Source organism: Arvicanthis niloticus, chromosome 16 (genome assembly GCF_011762505.2).
Source record: "Arvicanthis niloticus isolate mArvNil1 chromosome 16, mArvNil1.pat.X, whole genome shotgun sequence".
NCBI classification, from domain to species: domain Eukaryota; kingdom Metazoa; phylum Chordata; class Mammalia; order Rodentia; family Muridae; genus Arvicanthis; species Arvicanthis niloticus.
In genome coordinates, this window is record NC_047673.1 from 62,882,000 (window position 1) to 62,900,273 (window position 18,274).

General features: G+C 52.7%; 2 protein-coding genes across 6 annotated transcripts in view; both read left to right on the forward strand.

Annotated features, from left to right (window-relative positions):
* Igsf9 (immunoglobulin superfamily member 9) overlaps positions 1-4,995 on the forward strand; it is a 17,181-nt gene extending 12,186 nt beyond the window's left edge. For all 5 annotated transcript variants that reach the window (XM_076914510.1, XM_034519955.2, XM_076914511.1 and 2 more), the window contains 11 exons: positions 237-353; positions 536-689; positions 935-1,058; positions 1,291-1,466; positions 1,710-1,960; positions 2,153-2,237; positions 2,329-2,505; positions 2,776-2,818; positions 3,066-3,926; positions 4,180-4,307; positions 4,528-4,995. In XM_076914510.1, coding sequence (XP_076770625.1) covers positions 237-353; positions 536-689; positions 935-1,058; positions 1,291-1,466; positions 1,710-1,960; positions 2,153-2,237; positions 2,329-2,505; positions 2,776-2,818; positions 3,066-3,926; positions 4,180-4,307; positions 4,528-4,709 — 2,298 coding nt within the window. In that variant the 3' untranslated portion in view covers positions 4,710-4,995. The remainder of the gene's footprint in view (positions 1-236; positions 354-535; positions 690-934; positions 1,059-1,290; positions 1,467-1,709; positions 1,961-2,152; positions 2,238-2,328; positions 2,506-2,775; positions 2,819-3,065; positions 3,927-4,179; positions 4,308-4,527) is intronic.
* A 1,321-nt stretch (positions 4,996-6,316) lies between these two features.
* On the forward strand, positions 6,317-13,821 carry Tagln2 (transgelin 2). The gene is made up of 5 exons (XM_034519958.2): positions 6,317-6,458; positions 11,531-11,741; positions 12,190-12,364; positions 12,675-12,777; positions 13,065-13,821. Exons 2-5 carry the CDS (start codon positions 11,562-11,564, stop codon positions 13,204-13,206), a joined length of 600 nt encoding a protein of 199 aa, XP_034375849.1. The 5' UTR covers positions 6,317-6,458; positions 11,531-11,561; the 3' UTR covers positions 13,207-13,821.
* The last annotated feature ends 4,453 nt before the right edge of the window (positions 13,822-18,274 follow it).

Here is an 18,274-nt window from a genome sequence, read left to right on the forward strand (position 1 = left end):
GGGAATAGAGCAAAGGGGAGAGAGGGGAAGATCTGTAGAGATTCTTTATCTCACAGAGTCCTGCCCCAGCCCACCATTACCCAGCAGTCTTACCTGCTGGGAGCAAAGGCACAGAACTGAGGTGGAGAACAAGACTAAGACATTTTGACAGGGACCTGGGAATTGGGGACACCAAAGCTTAGAGGTAGAAGAGAGGCTGTGGCAGAGGCCCCTCCCAATACAGATCTGGCCTGCAGGCTCCCCCGGCTTTTATAGACCAGCCCAAGGAAGAATATTTCCAAGAAGTAGGGCGGGAGTTACTCATACCGTGCTCTGCCCAGGGAGACCCTCCTCCTATTGTCTCTTGGGCCAAGGTAAGACTCCCCAGTCCTGACTCAGCTCTACCTGGGTCCATGCCCACTGTTTCCCTGGCTGTGTTTTTGGAAAGGAGGTTCAGAGGCAACATGGGGAGGGCACCGGTTACTTGGAGAGATGAGTGGCCCCCTTGGTGAGGGGTGGCTGCCTGTGTCTTCAGGGCTGACCAGTGGTTCTGTAGGTGGGCCGGGGACTGCAGGAGGGCCAGGCCCAGGTGGACAGCAACAACAGCCTCCTCCTTCGACCCCTGACCAAGGAGGCCCATGGACGATGGGAATGCAGTGCCAGCAATGCTGTAGCCCATGTGACCACTTCTACCAATGTATACGTGCTGGGTTAGTGATCCGGGAGTGGGCTGGGGCTGGGGGAGCCACATGAAACAGGAGATGAGAGTACTGTTTTGAAACAGGAGATGAGAGTATTGTTTTGAGACAGGAGATGAGAGTATTGTTTTGGGAGGGGGTGTATAGATGGGGTTTGTGGGTATGGGAGTCCCCCAGGGTGATGGGTGGAGAACAGAATCTCCGACCTACTCTGCTTTTACCCTGATCACCCTTCCTCCCTCCGTTCCCCTACCCAGGCACCAGTCCCCATGTCGTCACCAATGTGTCTGTGGTACCCTTACCCAAGGGTGCCAATGTCTCTTGGGAGCCTGGCTTTGATGGTGGCTATCTGCAGAGATTCAGTGTCTGGTATACCCCACTGTGAGTGACCCATTCCTGACTTCACCCTGGACCTACCTGGCCCTCTGCCCTTTCTCCCAACCCTCTCTATGCCTAGTCACATGCTAGCTCTGCTGCCTTATTTTTATAGATTCTTAACATTCAGGGATGAGGTTCTGAGACTTTGGTGGTTGAGCAGAGGGGTGAGGTCAGCTCTCTGGACCCCATATTATCCTGATCTTCCTTGCTAATGAGATCTTCCTATATCCCCCAGAGCCAAGCGTCCTGACCGAGCCCACCATGACTGGGTATCTCTGGCTGTGCCTATGGGGGCTACACACCTCATAGTGCCAGGGCTGCAGGCTCACACACAGTATCAGTTCAGTGTCCTTGCTCAGAACAAGCTGGGCAGTGGGCCTTTCAGTGAGATTGTCCTGTCTATACCAGAAGGTAAGCGGTCCCCAGCTCTGTACGACACAGAAAAGGATGAGGAAGTGCAGGGTGGATGGGGGGGACCTGGGAGATGGGGCAGAGGTGTTGAGTGGCGTGGGCTTCAGATAGGGTCCAGAAGTGCTATAGCAGAATATGTGGGTGTTTGCGGCTGGGGAAGAACAGGGTGGTGGGACAAGATGAAGGACTTGGAGACTCCTAACCCTCCTATCCCTCGTTTGTCTGTCTGTCTCTCCTATTTAGGACTTCCTACCACACCAGCTGCCCCTAGACTTCCTCCAACAGAGATACCACCTCCTTTGTCCCCTCCTAGAGGTTTGGTGGCAGTGAGGACACCCCGGGGGGTACTTCTGCATTGGGATCCCCCAGAACTCATCCCTAACAGACTGGATGGCTACATCCTGGAGGGACGGCAAGGCTCCCAAGGCTGGGAGATCCTGGACCAAGGTGTGGCAGGCACGGAAATCCAGCTGCTGGTGCCTGGCCTCATCAAGGTATGTGCTGGAGGCGGCATATCGAGGCCAGTCTCCTCTTCTTTCCTGCTTCCGTCTTCTCATCCTGACTTGGTCATTTTCACCTCCTGTCCTACCTCATTCTTACCTCCCAACTGCAGTCTTCACAAAAGGGACTATGGTGGGCAGTGCTGGTCCTGATCTGCTCCATGGCCCTCCACCTCTAATCCCCAGGACGTTCTCTATGAGTTTCGCCTTGTGGCCTTTGCTGATAGCTACGTCAGTGACCCCAGCAACATAGCCAACATCTCCACTTCCGGTGAGAAGCAGTGGTGGTGTGGGATGAGAGTTGCTGGGGGTCTTATGGGGATTCTCCGCCCACTGATCCTCTGGCCTGTCCCTTTGCCCAGGCCTGGAGGTGTACCCTTCCCGCACACAGCTACCAGGACTCCTGCCCCAGCCTGTATTGGCTGGTGTTGTGGGTGGAGTCTGCTTCTTGGGCGTGGCAGTCCTTGTGAGCATCCTGGCTGCCTGCCTCATGAATCGGCGCAGGGCTGCCCGACGCCACAGAAAACGTCTGCGCCAGGGTAGGTGTCATCACGCGCCTTCTCTGGGCTCTCTCTCTCCTTCACCTTCATCACTGGGATCCTGAAGTACTCCTAGGCCACTTGAAGGATTGACCATCTACCAGCTGTCTGTCCCTTTTGCATGGTCCTGGGGCAGCATCCTTCCATTCTGGTACCTGGCCCTGCACACATACCCTTTCCCCAGTTGGATGGGAATGGGGTTTAGGGTTACATTCCCTGGAGCTCCCGAGATCTTTACCCGGATCACTTGCTGCTCTCCTGTCCTTACAGATCCAACTCTGATCTTCTCTCCATGTGGGAAGTCAGGCCCACAGTAAGTCCCTTTACCTTTTTTGGCTCCCTTCTGCCTTCCTACTGCTTCCTATGTTTACCTTCAGAAGGAATTGGAAATTCAAGGGAAGTGAGAATAGGCGTGTGTTGGCCCCAGCTCAGGGACTAGTCCTACACGGTTCCTCTTCCACTCCCACCGCCTGGCCCTGCCCTTGCTTGCTTTCCCTAGCTCTGCCCTGTTGTGTGACAGACCTTGCAAGGCCAGACCCCAATCTTCTGTTCTTCCTCAGCTCTGCTCCTGGCTCAAGCAGCCCTGACAGCGTGACCAAGTTCAAGCTCCAAGGCTCCCCAGTCCCCAGCCTACGCCAGAGTCTGCTCTGGGGGGAGCCTGCCCGACCACCTAGCCCTCACCCGGATTCTCCACTTGGTCGGGGACCTTTACCATTGGAGCCCATTTGCAGGGGCCCAGATGGGCGCTTTGTGATGGGACCCACTGTGGCCCCCCCACAAGAAAAGCTATGTCTGGAGCGGTCAGAACCTCGGACCTCAGCTAAACGCTTGGCCCAGTCCTTTGACTGTAGCAATAGCAGCCCCAGTGGGGTCCCACAGCCCCTCTGCATTACAGACATCAGCCCTGTGGGGCAGCCTCTTGCAGCCCTGCCTAGCCCCCCACCAGGTCCAGGACCCCTGCTTCAGTACCTGAGCCTACCCTTCTTCAGAGAGATGAATGTGGATGGGGACTGGCCACCTCTTGAGGAGCCCAGGCCTGCTCCACCTCCAGATTTCATGGATAGTCAGCCCAGCCCCACCTCATCTTTCCTTCCACCACCTGACTCACCTCCTGCAAACCTCAGGGCAGTGTTTCCTGGAACACTGATGGGGGTCGGGGTCTCCTCAGAGCCCCCTTACACAGCTTTGGCTGACTGGACACTGAGGGAGCGGGTCTTGCCCGGCCTTCTCTCTGCTGCCCCTCGTGGCAGCCTCACCAGCCAGAGCAGTGGGAGGGGCAGTGCTTCCTTCCTGCGCCCTCCCTCCACAGCCCCCTCCGCAGGGGGAAGCTACCTCAGTCCAGCTCCAGGAGACACAAGCAGCTGGGCCAGTGGCCCTGAAAGGTGGCCCCGAAGGGAGCATGTGGTGACAGTCAGCAAAAGGTAAAGGCAGTAACTACCTGTTCTTGCCCAGGCCTTCCACCCTGCTCTGTCATTCCATATTGCCTCTAACCCCTGTCCCCCATACTCTTCACCTTCCATGGTCCATTCCCACCCTGAGACCAGAAGACCCCCTTATCTTGGAAGTTCTGCTGAGGTCCGTGAAGCACAATCTGATTTAGAAGACCCTAGGTTCATATTTTTCTGGTTACCGTCCACTTCTCCGACCACACCTCCCACCTGTCCTTTATAACAGGAGGAACACCTCTGTGGATGAGAACTATGAATGGGACTCGGAATTCCCGGGGGACATGGAGCTGCTGGAGTCTTGGCACCCGGGTTTGGCCAGTTCACGGCCCCATCCTGAACTTGAGCCAGAGTTAGGTGTGTGACCCTCTAAGCTGCACTCTCCCACGCCCACCCTCCCATGCTCTGAGCTGGTCTTTCTGTTTCCCAGGCAATTCCTGAGTGTCAGGCTCCCTGCCCTGGAGTGTCTCTTGCTCCCTAGACTCCCTGTGCTGCCCTTTGGAGCAGCCTCTGTCTGAGCCCTGCAGCCAGTGAGTCACGGCACATCTTCTCACACTGTCCTCTTTTCCCCTTGAAGGTGTCAAGACTCCAGAGGAGAGCTGTCTCCTGAACACCACCCATGCTCCTGGCCCTGAGGCCCGCTGTGCTGCCCTTCGGGAGGAATTCCTAGCTTTCCGCCGGCGCAGGGATGCTACCAGGACCCGGCTACCAGCCTATCAGCAGTCCATGTCTTACCCTGAGCAGGCCACTCTGCTATGAGCATGCTTAGTGTGAAACTAAGAAAGGCATATGGATCTGCAAAGGAGGCCAAGACCTTGGCTCCAACCTGGGGCACTGTCCCTACCTCTTTGTGTCATAGACCCTGATGGTGGCCTGGTGGCAGGCTTGGGTGAGCTTTGTATAGAGCAGATGTACTGACTCTTTGAGTCTGGGAGCTGAACAGGTGTGCGTGTGTGCGTGTGTGTGTGTGTTTGGGGGGGGTGTTTATGGTGTGAGTGCAGGTTTTTTTTTTTTAAACAGGTGAATAATAAAAGTCTGAAAAACATTTCTCTGTTACCTCTCTTTGTGTTTAAGAGAGGTGAGGAAGTCCCTGGATATGTACAGAGAGGGTTCTGAATGGGACACATTCAACAGTCATTCAAGAAAAGTTGTTATGTGCCCAGTAGAGATCTGCTGTTAGAATAGAAGGCATAGGAAAATAGAGAAATCATTGAGATAACGCCTTTGTCCTTGGGGAGCTCTTTCTAGTCAGCGAGGCCAACTACGGTCTGTGATAAAGCTGTAAGCTGGTTATCACATTGGCACAAAGAGTTCAGTTTCAGTCAATATTTAGTAAATACTTACAACATGTGGGATTTCCTGGGACACTCACAGGGGATCGACAGCATTCCCTGTGTGCCAGACAGCGCTCCGAGTTCTTTCCATGTGCCGTCTAAGTCTCCACCTCTTGGAGTTTATTTTGTAGACTGGGCACGGTGGCTAAAGGTGCTTTCGTAATTGACCAAAAGCCGCACAAGCAGGTAACAGGCAGAGCAGGTGACATGGCAGTGAAGGAAAACCCGCTTATGGGCAACTTGGCATTCTGTGGGTCTGAGCGGGACTTTGGGGAACAGAGAATGCAAAGGTCAGACTGGAACTGGTTGTTTTTTTTAAATATCAGCCTCAACAGGGGACTCCACCATAACGTGAAGAAAGAAAAACATTGGTGGATTTTAAGTGGGGAACTTCACTAACTGGAGCTTGAAAAAGTAGGTGTTCTGGACACCTCTAAACTATTGCTGTCCACTCTAAGGGCAGAAAAGTGCCTACCAACTTTCTCCACTTGCCCCCCCCCCCCCCAAGATCTAAGAAGAAATGTTAACTCATTAAATGGGATATGGATGAGAGAGAGAAAACTGGGTCTGAACCCAAGGTCCCAAGCCCTACCACACCCTTAAGGCCCCAGGCAAGGAATGACCTCACTGTTTAGTCCCCGCCCTCCCGCCCCCACCCCCACCCCCGCCCCGGGATTGCTTGAAGTTAAATGGCAAGCAGAACCACGTGGGGGTGCTGTCCCAGACTTCAAGCCCCAGTCCTGTTACTCCTTACTCGATCCTGTGGGAAGACTCTTCCTGCACCTCCATTTACAAAAGGCCGGCCTTTTTGTAATAGTAGACTTCTCACAGAAACGGGCCTTCGATCGTGAGCTAAATCTAGGCAGAAAGTTTCCTACTAGGATACAAGTCTATGGCTGTTGAGTGGAGGTTGATCTCCTGGGTGGAGACCTTTTGCAGCGGCGCCAAGGACTCAGCAGACCCTTTAATGCTCATTCCTGCCTACTGACCACCTATCTTAAGCGCTCCAGTATTCCATGCTGCGCTTTTAAACCCTCTTGGCCCTTGCCCCGCCCCTGGTCCGCCCCGTCTGAGGCGGGACACTCCAGAAAACTCCAAGCCTGGCCGGGTCTTGAGCTCCACTCGCCACTGCACCCCCTGACGTGAGAGCGCTCTCATCCAGCCCGCTTGGACGGTGAGCAGGACGGGAACAAGGCAGTGGGGTGGGGGTGGGGGGGATGTGTGTGGTCTGTAGAAAGCAAGAAGCCAACACTTGAGACTTGCTTCAGGGAGCGTGGGGGTCGAAGACTGGCGGACGCTGGGGTCCGAACTGGGTGCCCCGCCCCGTGCTGTCAGGTGCGGTTCCCAAGCCTTCTCTGCATTGTTCAGCAATTAAGTAAGGCAAGCTTTGCGGGTGCGCAGATGGGGCGTCCGTCCCGACCCAAGAGGTCTGGTCTCAAGCCCCAGCAGTTCTCTTTTGCGTCGAGTTCTCTTTGGGGGAGAAGGAAGGAGGGCGTCCGACGTCCGCAGGCTGCTGAGTGGCCGCAAGAACTGGGTTCTGGCGCGCGCCCCGATGCGTCTCTGCAGTCCCTGAACTTACCGCGCGACCCTTTCACTTCCTGGTCCAGGAGCACGTGTGGGCACTGCCTGCCTTCTGTGACCCCGAGACAGCCCTTTTGGTCCCCTCCAGCTAGTTCGTTTGTCTGGGTACTCAGGGTCACCAGCTGTGACCACGGGCCTCGGCGAGTTCTTTGCACAGTAGTCTGGTCTTCTGTGAAACCTCCTTCTTCTCCTGGAGTGCCTTTGACCTCGGACATCTTGGGGCTGCAGCCCTGACTGCACTCGGATGTGCCCTGTCTGAAGGAGTTGGCTGCTGTCCAAGCTCTCTTACCCTAGCCTGAGACCCGCTGCCCTCTCCCGTCTCCCCTGCTGCTGGGAAAGCCAGTGGTGGCCGCGGGCGGGCGGGCTGCCCAGACCTGCGTCACCCCAGCGGCGGGAGGACGATGGTTGACTCATCCACAGTAACGGCCCAGGGTGTGGCCGTGGGGGTGGGAGCGGCGGCTGGAGGGGCTGAACCTGCAGATCGGAAGTAGTTTTCTCCTTCTTGGGCTCTGCAGGCCTACCTGTGTTCCATATCCGAGAGGTTCTGGGATACCTGGTATCTGTGGAGCAAAAGCAGCGGTGACGGAAGGCGCTGTAGAAAACCTGTAGCTGGACGGGTCCCCTTGTTCTCTAGAGCAGTAGTCAGGGATAGCTCATCTCTAAGCTCCTCCCACTTTCTCTTTCCTGCAGTTCAGGGTACACCTCAGACTGCGGGCCAAGGTAGGGAGGGGTGAGTAAGGTGCTAAAGCCGCAAATTATCTTTGTCCTTGCGATCCCCTTGCATACCGGTGACTTTGCTGTCTATGCCGGTCCCCAAGGGATTGGCCCCTAGTCTGTGTTCACTCCATGGCTTTGCCGTTCAAGATTACCAGGTGTGGGCTTTTTAGCTCAGAAACTGTTTTTCCTTTCCAGGATATTTCTTCTTTGATTCTCTGCCCTCCAGATCCTCCAGAGCCGCCGCTTCCCGCCTCCCCGAGACCCCTTTCTCCATTCTGGTTCTACCCTGAGAACTGCTAGGATCTCTTTTGCCCCTTCGCCTAGAGCCTCCACCCAAGTCTGTGTGGAGTGGGTGTTCCTGCGGGGGGGGGGGGCGCCACCCTGCCTCCATTCCCATGTTTGGTATACAGAAGCCATGGCAACGGCCTCCACCCACCCCCCCCTCTCCTCCTGAGCAGCCCTTGTGGCTTCCTGTTTGTGGAGCTTAGCTCTCTCTTCTGCTCAGGACTCTAGGTGGTTAGGGGACTGCCCCCTGGTGGGGGAGGGTCTTCCCTAAGGCATTCCTTTAACCACAGTGCCCCCACTGGCCTTCTGCCTACCCATGTGGCGGTTCTGTTTCAGCAGTTGGGAAGTTCCCTACATTCCACTTGCACAGTGAGAGGAGAGTCCCATTGTCTTCTCAGTACTTAGTCAAGAACTCTTAGAATCCAACCCTCCAACTTCTTGTCCCCCTTGCCTTCAGTATTGACGATCAATGGAGTGAGGTAAACTACCAGCCATGGTTTGGGTGGAGCACTGGATGAGGATGGTTCCCAGGGCTACAGTCAGCTCTATAGAGTTTGTCACTGCCAGCCCACCATGCAAGCTATCCAGTTGTCTTCACTTGGGATACCCAGTTCTAGGCATCCCCCACACCTGTGTTCCAGCTGGATGGATCTCTTTAGCCCACACCAGAAGGAGACTTGCCATTTTCTCTTTCTCTGAGGGAGGGCGGGGTGGGTCTCCTGGGTGTAACTAGGGTGGGTCTCTCCAGCTGCAGCAGCCACAACCCATCCGTCGCCTGTCTGCCTGGAGGTAGGGAGAGGAACAGCTGCTGTCCAGGCAGGGCCAGCTGGGAGAGCCTGGTCTAAGAATCCCGCCCCGTGGCTCTGCCACTTCGGGGTTCTAGGGTCATGGCCTCAGAGTGGAATGGAGACACTGCAGCTGGAAACTAACAGCCCTGCCAGCTGTGTCCAGGCTCCAGGCTCCAGAGCTGGGGCAGGGAGATACTGGAAAGGTCTGTCTCTGGACTCTCTTCTTCCTTTCAAGCCTGGTGTCTGGTTAATCATTCTCTTGCCCTTTCTTTACCTGTGCCTGGGCTCCAGGCTCACCAGCTCCTTGGAAACAGCCCCAAGCAACAAGAGGAAAGCTGTTTCCAGAAGAGGTCTAGAGATTGGGAAGGAAGGAGGCTTGAGTGTGATAGCAGCCTCTAAACCCCTCCTTTCCTTTTCCTTTTTCTAGCCATTTCTTTGTGGTCAGAGGTTACAACACTTCCCCATAGCCTGGGGCTGAGTCGCTGCAGCTGGACTGCTGAGGGCGAGGTGCTGGCTCCCCTTTCTGCCCAGGTCTCAGCCACTCCACCCGATTACCTGTGTTCGTCAAGCTGAGTGTGTGTGGCCTGCAGTTCGGTGTGGGTCAGGACCCAGCCCGACATTTATCTGGTTTTCTAATGAAGTTTAAAAATAACTGATTTATGGGAAGGATCCCACCGGAAATGTGCAGCTGGATAATCCAGAGAAGAAAGGAGCAGCCATGTTGAAGGGTGGAGGAGGGGACTGACCCAGCACACAACCTCTGCCCAGACGTATGACATTATTAGAGATTATTAGAGACGGACTTATTAGCCTGGCCTCTTTGGCTGAGCACCAGAGCCCATTGAGGGGGTGGTGGGAGTGTTTAACCTGGGGTGCATGAGACGGGGAGCCAGAATGACTTCATCCCTTAAGACTGACCTGGCCTGACGCCAGATGTGGGCTCCCTTCCTCTCTCTCTGAATGAAGGCGCTTGTCCTGTGGATACCATTTTGTGAGCAGTCGGAGACAGCTGGCTCTATTTCTGACTAGAGAGAAGGACCCCTAAGCAGTGGCAGGGATTAGCAAATGAAGGACAATGTCCCTTGTCTGTCTCTGGCTCCCCTGCACAGCAGCAGTCACTCTCATACTTGCTCTCCAGGTTCCTGGGTGTGGCACCTGGCAGTAAAGTGGTGGGTGGGGCATGCTGCCCACAATGAAATGACCGCCAACTCAGGCCCGCGGTCAGAAGCCAGCAGCTCTCCCTAACCAGGGTCCTCAAGGAACCTTAAACCTAGCTATGCAGTTTGCCACAATTCTTTCTCTTACCAGGTTTCCTTAAAAATCACACTCTGGGCTAATTTCACCTTTCTGTTGTAACAAACTATGAGCTTAGCCACACACTAGATGCTCTGATAGTTCTAGAAACTCTGCGGGAGATGCTGGCGGGCCATGCTCACTGGGTCTGAGGAGCTAGGGGAGGACCCATTTCCTTTTCTTTTCTGGCCTCTTCATGACCCTTCCTGACACCCACCCTGTCTTCACTTCTCCCCTGCTGCCTTCCCCTTTCACTTACTGAGAATGGGAACTCTCCTGACGGTACTGAGTCCACCTGGCTGAGACAGGCTAATCACTCCATGTGCAGATGCACACCCTACCTTTTCAACTATGTAAGATGATATATCTCTTGGTTTGGGGAACCAAGATTACTACTCTATGGACACTATTGGTGGGAGAGTAGGCAAGGGGGGGTTAGTCTGCTGATCACAATTCCTAGAAGGAAGGACTTTGTTCTATCTGCTGGGTTTCTCTCAGGAAATTCCCTCTGCCTGCTGAGATGTGGGCCTACCTTTCCCAGCAAGCCCACCCAGACTGCTTCTGTCCCTCTGCTTCTATTAATTTCTGAAAGATGATCTGAACTGTGCAGCTTAATACTTGTTGTGCACGCTGTTTCCACTTGTCACCACTACTCCGTGTATCCCCTTGATGAACACTATGGCCAGAGACTTCACTCTTCTACAGCCCTTAGTACAGATCAGATCGGAGATGCTCAGTTACAGCCTTCTGGTTAACAGAGGGTAACGGAGGGTAGCTCGCTCACTCCTGATCTTGGCATAGGTTTCCCACATGCTCCATATGTTCACTTCCTGAATCATTTTTTAAAGATTTATTTATTTATTATATATAAGTACACTATAGCTGTCTTCAGACACACCAGAAGAGGGCATCAGATCTCATTACAGATGGTTGTGAGCCACCATGTGGTTGCTGGGATTTGAACTCAGGACCTCTGGAAGTGCAATCAGTGCTCTTAACCACTGAGCCGTCTCTCCAGCCCCCTCCTGAATCATTTTTAAGGCTGAAAAGGGGCTGGAGAGATGGCTCAGCGGTTAAGAGCACTGACTGCTCTTCCAGAGGTCCTGAGTTCAATTCCCAGCAACCACATGGTAGCTCACAACCATCTGTAATGTGATCTGCTGCCCTTGTCTAGTGTGTCTGAAGAGAGCAACAGTGTACTCACATACATACATACATACATACATACATACATACATACATAAAATAAATCTCTTTAAAAAAAGGAAAAAAAAAAGGCTGGAAAGAATAGGGTTAGGGGCTAGACTGATCGATTTACCTCTTCAGGCTTCATGACTCCAAATGAGGAGCTGAACTGAAATCCTTTACCTCATCCTGCATTCCAGTGGGTCCTAGGCTTCATTCTAGACACAGAACCATTCATTCAAATGAAATTTAGCATCTGGGTGGCTTCCTACCAGGCAGAGTTGAGAGCCCAGCTGCACTAGCTCCTGACCAGGAGTTCCCTCCCTGGTCTTCACAGCCACCCTATGCATTGGACTGTAGAATGTTGACTGTGGGCCCGGTTATGTCCTCTCCACAGCTCCTCACCGTCACCGCAGCAGCTGCTCAGAATGGCCAACAGAGGACCTGCATACGGCCTGAGCCGAGAGGTGCAGCAGAAGATCGAGAAGCAATATGACACGGATCTGGAGCAGATCCTGATCCAGTGGATTACCACTCAGTGCCGCAAGGACGTGGGCCAGCCCCAGCCTGGGCGTGAGAACTTCCAGAACTGGCTCAAGGACGGCACGGTGAGAACTGGATGGGAGAGCAGGGTGAGCAGGGCTGATGCTGCAGGACCAGGGACTGTTTTACGGAAGGGAAAAAAAAAAAAAAAAAAAAAAAAAAAAAAAAAACGAGCATGCAAACCCAAGCTTGCCAGCCTGAGCATCTTCCTTGGGGGCTCTTAGAGCTGCCATGCTTTCCTGCCTCCACCGAGGAAAGATCAAGGCAGATGCGCCTGTTGCAACAGGAGCTGATAGGTGCTGGTAATGTTTGGAAAAAGGGTGAGAAGGTAAGCTCCAGGCAGTGGTTCGGGAGTAGTGAGAAAAGACTAAACACTGGCCCTTTATCTGGGTTCAGAAGCAGGAGGCACCTTAAGGCTCACCACAGGAAAAGCATCTCTCTGGTTCACTGTCTTTGGTTCTCTGATCTTCAGTAGGCCTGTTCTCACCTCCGCCTGCCTGCTGCCTCTTCCAGGTGCTGTGTGAGCTTATTAATTCACTATATCCTGAGGGAAAGGCCCCAGTAAAGAAGATCCAGGCCTCTACAATGGCCTTCAAGCAGATGGAGCAGATCTCTCAGTTCCTGAAGGCAGCTGAGAGTTACGGCATTAATACCACGGACATCTTCCAGACTGTGGATCTCTGGGAAGGTGGGCCAGGGGCCAGAGCTGTTACCCGAGACAGCAGGTGTTGGGCTGGGCCACCTTTACCAAAGAAAACATATAGCTAGTAATTTTCCTGAGAACAAGTGTGTGTGCGTGCGTGCGTGCGTGCGTGCGTGCGTGCGTGTGTGTGTGTGTGTGTGTGTGTGTGTGTTTGATTAAGAATGAGCCATACTGCAGGTTGAGGTCGAAACAATGAATTAAAGTTTGGATACCAGGCTTGCAGACCTAGTGGCAGAGAGAATGCTGGCATCCAGTAACCTACTTCTGCTGAGATGATATCACCGTTTTCTTCCAGGAAAGAACATGGCTTGTGTGCAGCGGACACTAATGAACCTGGGTGGGCTGGCAGTAGCCAGGGACGATGGGCTCTTCTCTGGGGATCCCAACTGGTTTCCTAAGTAAGTATCTGTGGGATAGCCATAGGGCCTTGCTGGTATAGTATTCTTGCCTACTCCTGTCTGTAGATAATAGAACCAGTCATTACAAAGCATCTTTAGAATTCCAGAAGGTGGCAGGTAGTGGTGGTAGTGGCAATGACTGTCCTTTTGGAGAGACAAAGAGGTGCTTCTAGTCTGCCCAGGAGTTTTAGAGGCAGAGTGGGTGTTGGCTTACACACTTCAGGGAAGAATTTACTGGGGTAGCTAGCCTCTGATCACCTCCTAACTAGTATTCCCTTTCTACCCAGGAAATCCAAGGAGAATCCTCGGAACTTCTCGGACAACCAGTTGCAAGAGGGCAAGAATGTGATTGGGTTACAGATGGGTACTAACCGTGGAGCTTCTCAGGCTGGTATGACTGGCTATGGGATGCCACGGCAGATCCTCTGATCACACCGCCTTCCTCCCCCGCCCTCTACGAATGGTTAATATATATGTATATATATGTTTTAGCAGACATTCCCTGAGAGCCCCTGGATTGCTAAGCTCCCCTCTGCCAGGGTGGGGTCCAACCTATCTTATCACCGCTGGCAGTGCCTGATAATTGTTCCTTTCTCTCTTTCTCTGGGCTTACTAATGCATTCCTTTCTCCACAACCATCAAAACTGGACCAATGTAAACCCTGGGACCAAGGCCTCCTTTTCCCGGCATGTTTCTGCTGTCCTGACCTCTTCTTTAAGTCCATCCCTTGGCTAGGAGGTCAGAGATCCTGCCCTGTGGCCCAATGCTGCACTGAGCCTTCCTTCTACAAGGAAGCCTCTCCTACAGCTGTGGCTGCAGGGACTTAATTTATAGGGAGGGGCCCGTGGCTGTCACTCCAGCCACAGCTGGGCTGTACTTACCACACGTCTGGGCAGCTTTCCCTAGCAGAGGCCCTTTGGCCCCCTACTTTCCATTCCTGTCACTGTGGCTAAGGGGTGGAGCAGAGGCAGAAGAGCTACCCACCATGGTCTGGGGTTTGAGGAACACGAGTTTGCTGATTTTAAATAAAAAAAAAAAATCTCATTTTTTGAATGGATTCTGCCTGTTTCTAGGGCGACTGCGCCCATTCCAGGGTAATGGAGTTATACCAGATAGGGAGAGAGAGTACAGAGGAGAGGTTGCGGGGCTAAGCCCTGTCTTTGTTTTCTTTCCCATCTTCTCCCTGTCATTTGGTGTAGGGGAGGGACAGGTTGGGTTTGAGAAGGGACAGAACCTCAGAGCTGTCATGGGTAGGAGCCTTAAAGCAGATTGTGTGGCCTGTGTCTGCAGGATGGGAGAACTTTACTCCTCAGCGTATTGGGCAGGTGGCCTGCTGCTCCTGGCCTGACATGTATAGGCCTCACCTAACAGGAATCTTCCAGGGAGATGGGGGAAGATGGTCCCCATGTTGAAGCAGGCCATTCCGACTCGGGTTGCTGAAGGTGGGGGTCACAGAGACTAGATAAAGCTAAAAGCTTGGAAATGAGCAAGAATGAGTTGGTGGCTGTGGAGATGGACGCCTTCCCGTTGATCCCAGGCACCTGTGGGCCGAATACCAGGGAGAGCCCCGCAGTAGCTTTCCTCTAGTCTCTGGCCTTGGACAAGATAATCAATTTGGGGTCACCGTCCTCAGCCCAACCCATGAATGAATGCTTGCAGCCTGTAGGTCTTCTGTCATCTCAAGGCTTCCTATGCTGTCTCCATGTCTTCCCATGGAGGACTTGAGGGACTCTAGGTCAGCTAGTGTCCCATCCCTGCCCACTGGAACCACCCAGTCTCAGGACCATGATCTCCAGTGTCCCTCTCCCTCACAATACTGTGCCTGAGATTCATGATACAGCAATTTGTAACCAAAGACCTCTTGTCACCCCTCCTCAGCCTCACTGTGGCAGTCTCTTCCTGGAAACACCTACTGTATGCCAGGTACCACGTTGTAGTTTATAGCCATCAGCCCCGTGGCTTTCAGCCCAGTCCTGGTGCTATGCTATGGAGGAGATAGCATTTTCTTGCTTGCTTCACTCCCAGGGGCTGTGGCACAGATAAGACAGGCTGCAGCCTCTGTATAAATCTCCAGGGGGGTTAGCTGTCAGTCCTTTATCTCTCCTTCAGGAAGGCTTTGTGGACTGCCAGTGTGAGAGAGTGATGTCATTGCAGAGAAAACACTGAACTCACAGATTTTTTTTTAAAAAAACCTCTTTCCCTGATTTAACTATTTTGAGTTACAACTGTTGCTGACACACTACCATCTTCTGAGATGTGACGTGCCTCAGCACTGCCTGGCCCTAGAAGATTCTTACAGAAGTCCAGGAGGCTGACATACCTTGTTATTGCCCACATTTTATTCACTGGCTCTCACGAAGGGCAAGAAACTTCGCTAAGGCCACCTAGGAATCACAGGAAGGAGCAGGTATTTGAGCCCCAAGTCAACCTGGCTGAAGGTCTAGTCCAGCCTGTGCTGTGACAGCCACAAGTCGGATGTGGAGGGACTTGGGGGGTGGGATGTAATGGGACTCTGTTCCCCATTCTGTGAACTATGGAGAATGATTTCTCCTAAGGCTCCTGGGAAGACCGAGTAAGCCCAGAGTGGAAAGGGCTGCCAGGGTGAAAGCTCATAAGGGCCCAAGAAATGGAAGCGAGGGGACAATGTGTGCACCTGGGAGATTTCTGCTGTCAGTGGGTCGACAGCCCTCCACCACTGCACAGCTGAATGCGATCAAAGAAGCTCCAGCTGGCCCTATCCCACTCTCTAGAGTGACATTTCAAAGGCAGACATCACTGGGGTCCAAGAGATGCTCACTTTCCTTCTGGCTATGATCTCCAACTGCCAAGCTTAGAGGGGAATCTCAAAGTTTCTTAATCCATTTCAGTAGGTGTTCAACTCTGTCCTGGTTAGTTAGTTTATTTATTTTTGTCAACTTAATACAAACTGAAGTCATCTGGGAAGAGGACTCTCTACTGAGAAAACACCTCCCTCAGATTGGCCTTGAGGCAGGTCTGTCTACAGGGCATTTTCTTCATTAATAATTGATGTGGGAGGGGCCAGTCCACAGTGGGCGGTGACAACCCTAGGCAAATGGTCCTGGTGGTGTAAGAAAACAGGCTGAGCAAGCCATGAAGAGCAAGCCAGTAAGCAGTGTTCCTTCATGGCTTTTGCTTCAGTTGCTGTCTCCAGGTCCCTGCCTTGAGTTCCTGTCTTGATTCCCCTTAGTGGACTGGGACTTAGGACTTGTAAAGCAAATAAATCCTTTCCTTGCCAAGATGCTTTTGGTCCTGATGTTTTCATTGCAGCAACAGAGAAACTAAGACAAAACCATTAGGGGGCCTGGCATCTTAAGGTCTTACATCATTTTCTGTTTCTTGCTTTTTAGTTCTTGGTCCCTGCTGAGGTCAGTTTCACTCCTGATTTGACTCTTCTAAACTTTTCAACCCCTGGAACCCTGTTTGGTCCCTACCCTGATGCCAGAGAAACAGCTCCTTTGTACAGTGTCCCCATTTGCTTGTCATCACCCAGGTCACATTCTCTGTATGTATTTTGTAACTGATACTGGAGTATTCCAGCTACCTAAAACAATCTCCTTCGAGGCCTCTCCAAGGTTTGCTCTTAGATCTCCTCAGAGCTTTGTTCAAATATCACCTTTCCTGACCACTCTACTTCAAACCACACACCACCTCAGCCTGCATCCCACCCTGCATCTCCTTCCCCGGGTGCCATTTATGACTGTCCCAGAGGCTATGTTTTACTTACTCGTGCTCTGTCTCCACCCATAGAATCTACACCGCACAGAGGCAGGGTTTTATTGGTTTTGTTCCTGGAGAGTGGTGCTACAGGTGCTGGATAAATATTTGCCGAATGGATGAACGAATGACTGTCGAACCACCTACTTGCTTTCAAATCCCCTGGCCTAGTAAGATAGAGCGCAGGCTGACCAGAGCCACAGGAACGCAGCTTGTCATCGGGCCTGAGATGGAACCAAAGTCCTTTGGCAGCTCCGCACTTTCCTTGCGTTAATTTTCACAAAGCAAAACCCCAAGCCGCAAAGTAGACGGAAGGTAGTAGATGCGTGGTCTGGGAGCACGGAAAGCTGACTGATGATTTGAGATGGGGGAGGGGAGGGGCACAGGAGGAAGAGGGCAGATTCATCTTTGGTTCATTTACTTTGCCCTCAACCATGAAGGGGGGGGTGGATATGAGGAGGGGTGGAGAAAGTAGGCGTGGCCTATGATGGCCAATAGAAGGTAGAGTTAGAGAAGGGCTGGAGCGGGGAGGGTGGGGGAAGGGTTCAGGAGCTCCACTCAGTTTAGCTTACCTGTGAGAAAAAGCAGATGTCTGTGCAGTCCCTGTATGAGTGTTTACCCAGGTGTTTGAGGACTGACTAGACCTAGGCTCGGGGCCCTGTGGGAGAGATGAGTCTGTGAAGAGACTGCCCGAGAGTGTCTGTCTGCCCAGGGTGGAGGATAATGAGAGGGTAGAGGTGTAGGTTCTGTGTGTGTAGGCCTCCGTGTGTTGTTTGTCCACGGAGAACAATAGACGCCATTCCTGCCCCTGTTGCTGCTTGAGAACCTGGCAAAGGGCCCAAGGCACAGTGGAACCGGGAGAGGGCTAAGTAATAGGGCTCTAGAGAGGGAAACAATAAAGGGCCTGGGATTAAATTTGACAGAGAAAAGGCTGGAAAAATGAATTAGTAACTAATTGTCTCTTTTCAAAGAAGAAGGGTTTAAGCCAGGGAGGTGGGTTACAGAAAAATGCCCTGAAGTTGCATCTAGAGAAATTTAGGTTAGACAAAGAAAAACAACCTTCTTGCCCTTAAAGGTTATTAGGCTCTGGAATCTCTCAGGGGTCAGAAGGAATATCTTCAATAAATTGGACAAATCTCATTTCCTAATGGAGGAAGATAGGCAGGTCTGCCTGGAAATACTCAGCCACACCCCTTTCCATGAGTGTGGTTTTCAGCACTTACTAGGGTTCTGTGCCAGACCCTACAGGGTGAGCTACTGACACATGGCCTCTTTACTCAAAGACTCTGTGGCGCTGAAGGGAATAACATGGATGTGAGCCGTGGTGATTCTTGAAGCCGGTGAGACACGCCTTTGACGAAAACATGCAGGGCTCTATAGAAAGACTCGCTTGTCAACTCCTCAATCCCCTGGTGAATTCCGAGCGACCATAGGGGTCAGAGGTCATCTACATCAGGGATGGTCTTCTCTCCCATCTGCCCAAGGGAATATGGGAACCTGCTGGGGAGGCTTTTGGGATAATGAGCAGTCACTGGCTTTGTGGTCAGAGGTCAAGTGTCTGTGGGTAGAGGGAGGGTAGTCTTTTTGGGGGGTAGTTGGGGGTAGACACAATCATAGAGGCATGAGTAAGGGTGAGAGCCAGGGATCGGCAAGGGCAGACAGGTCACATGACTAGAACCTGAAGCTTGTGTGGAGAGATGATGGAGCCATTCCATCAGTCACTGGGGCCGTCATTCTGCTTTACTCCACCCTTGGTAGAATA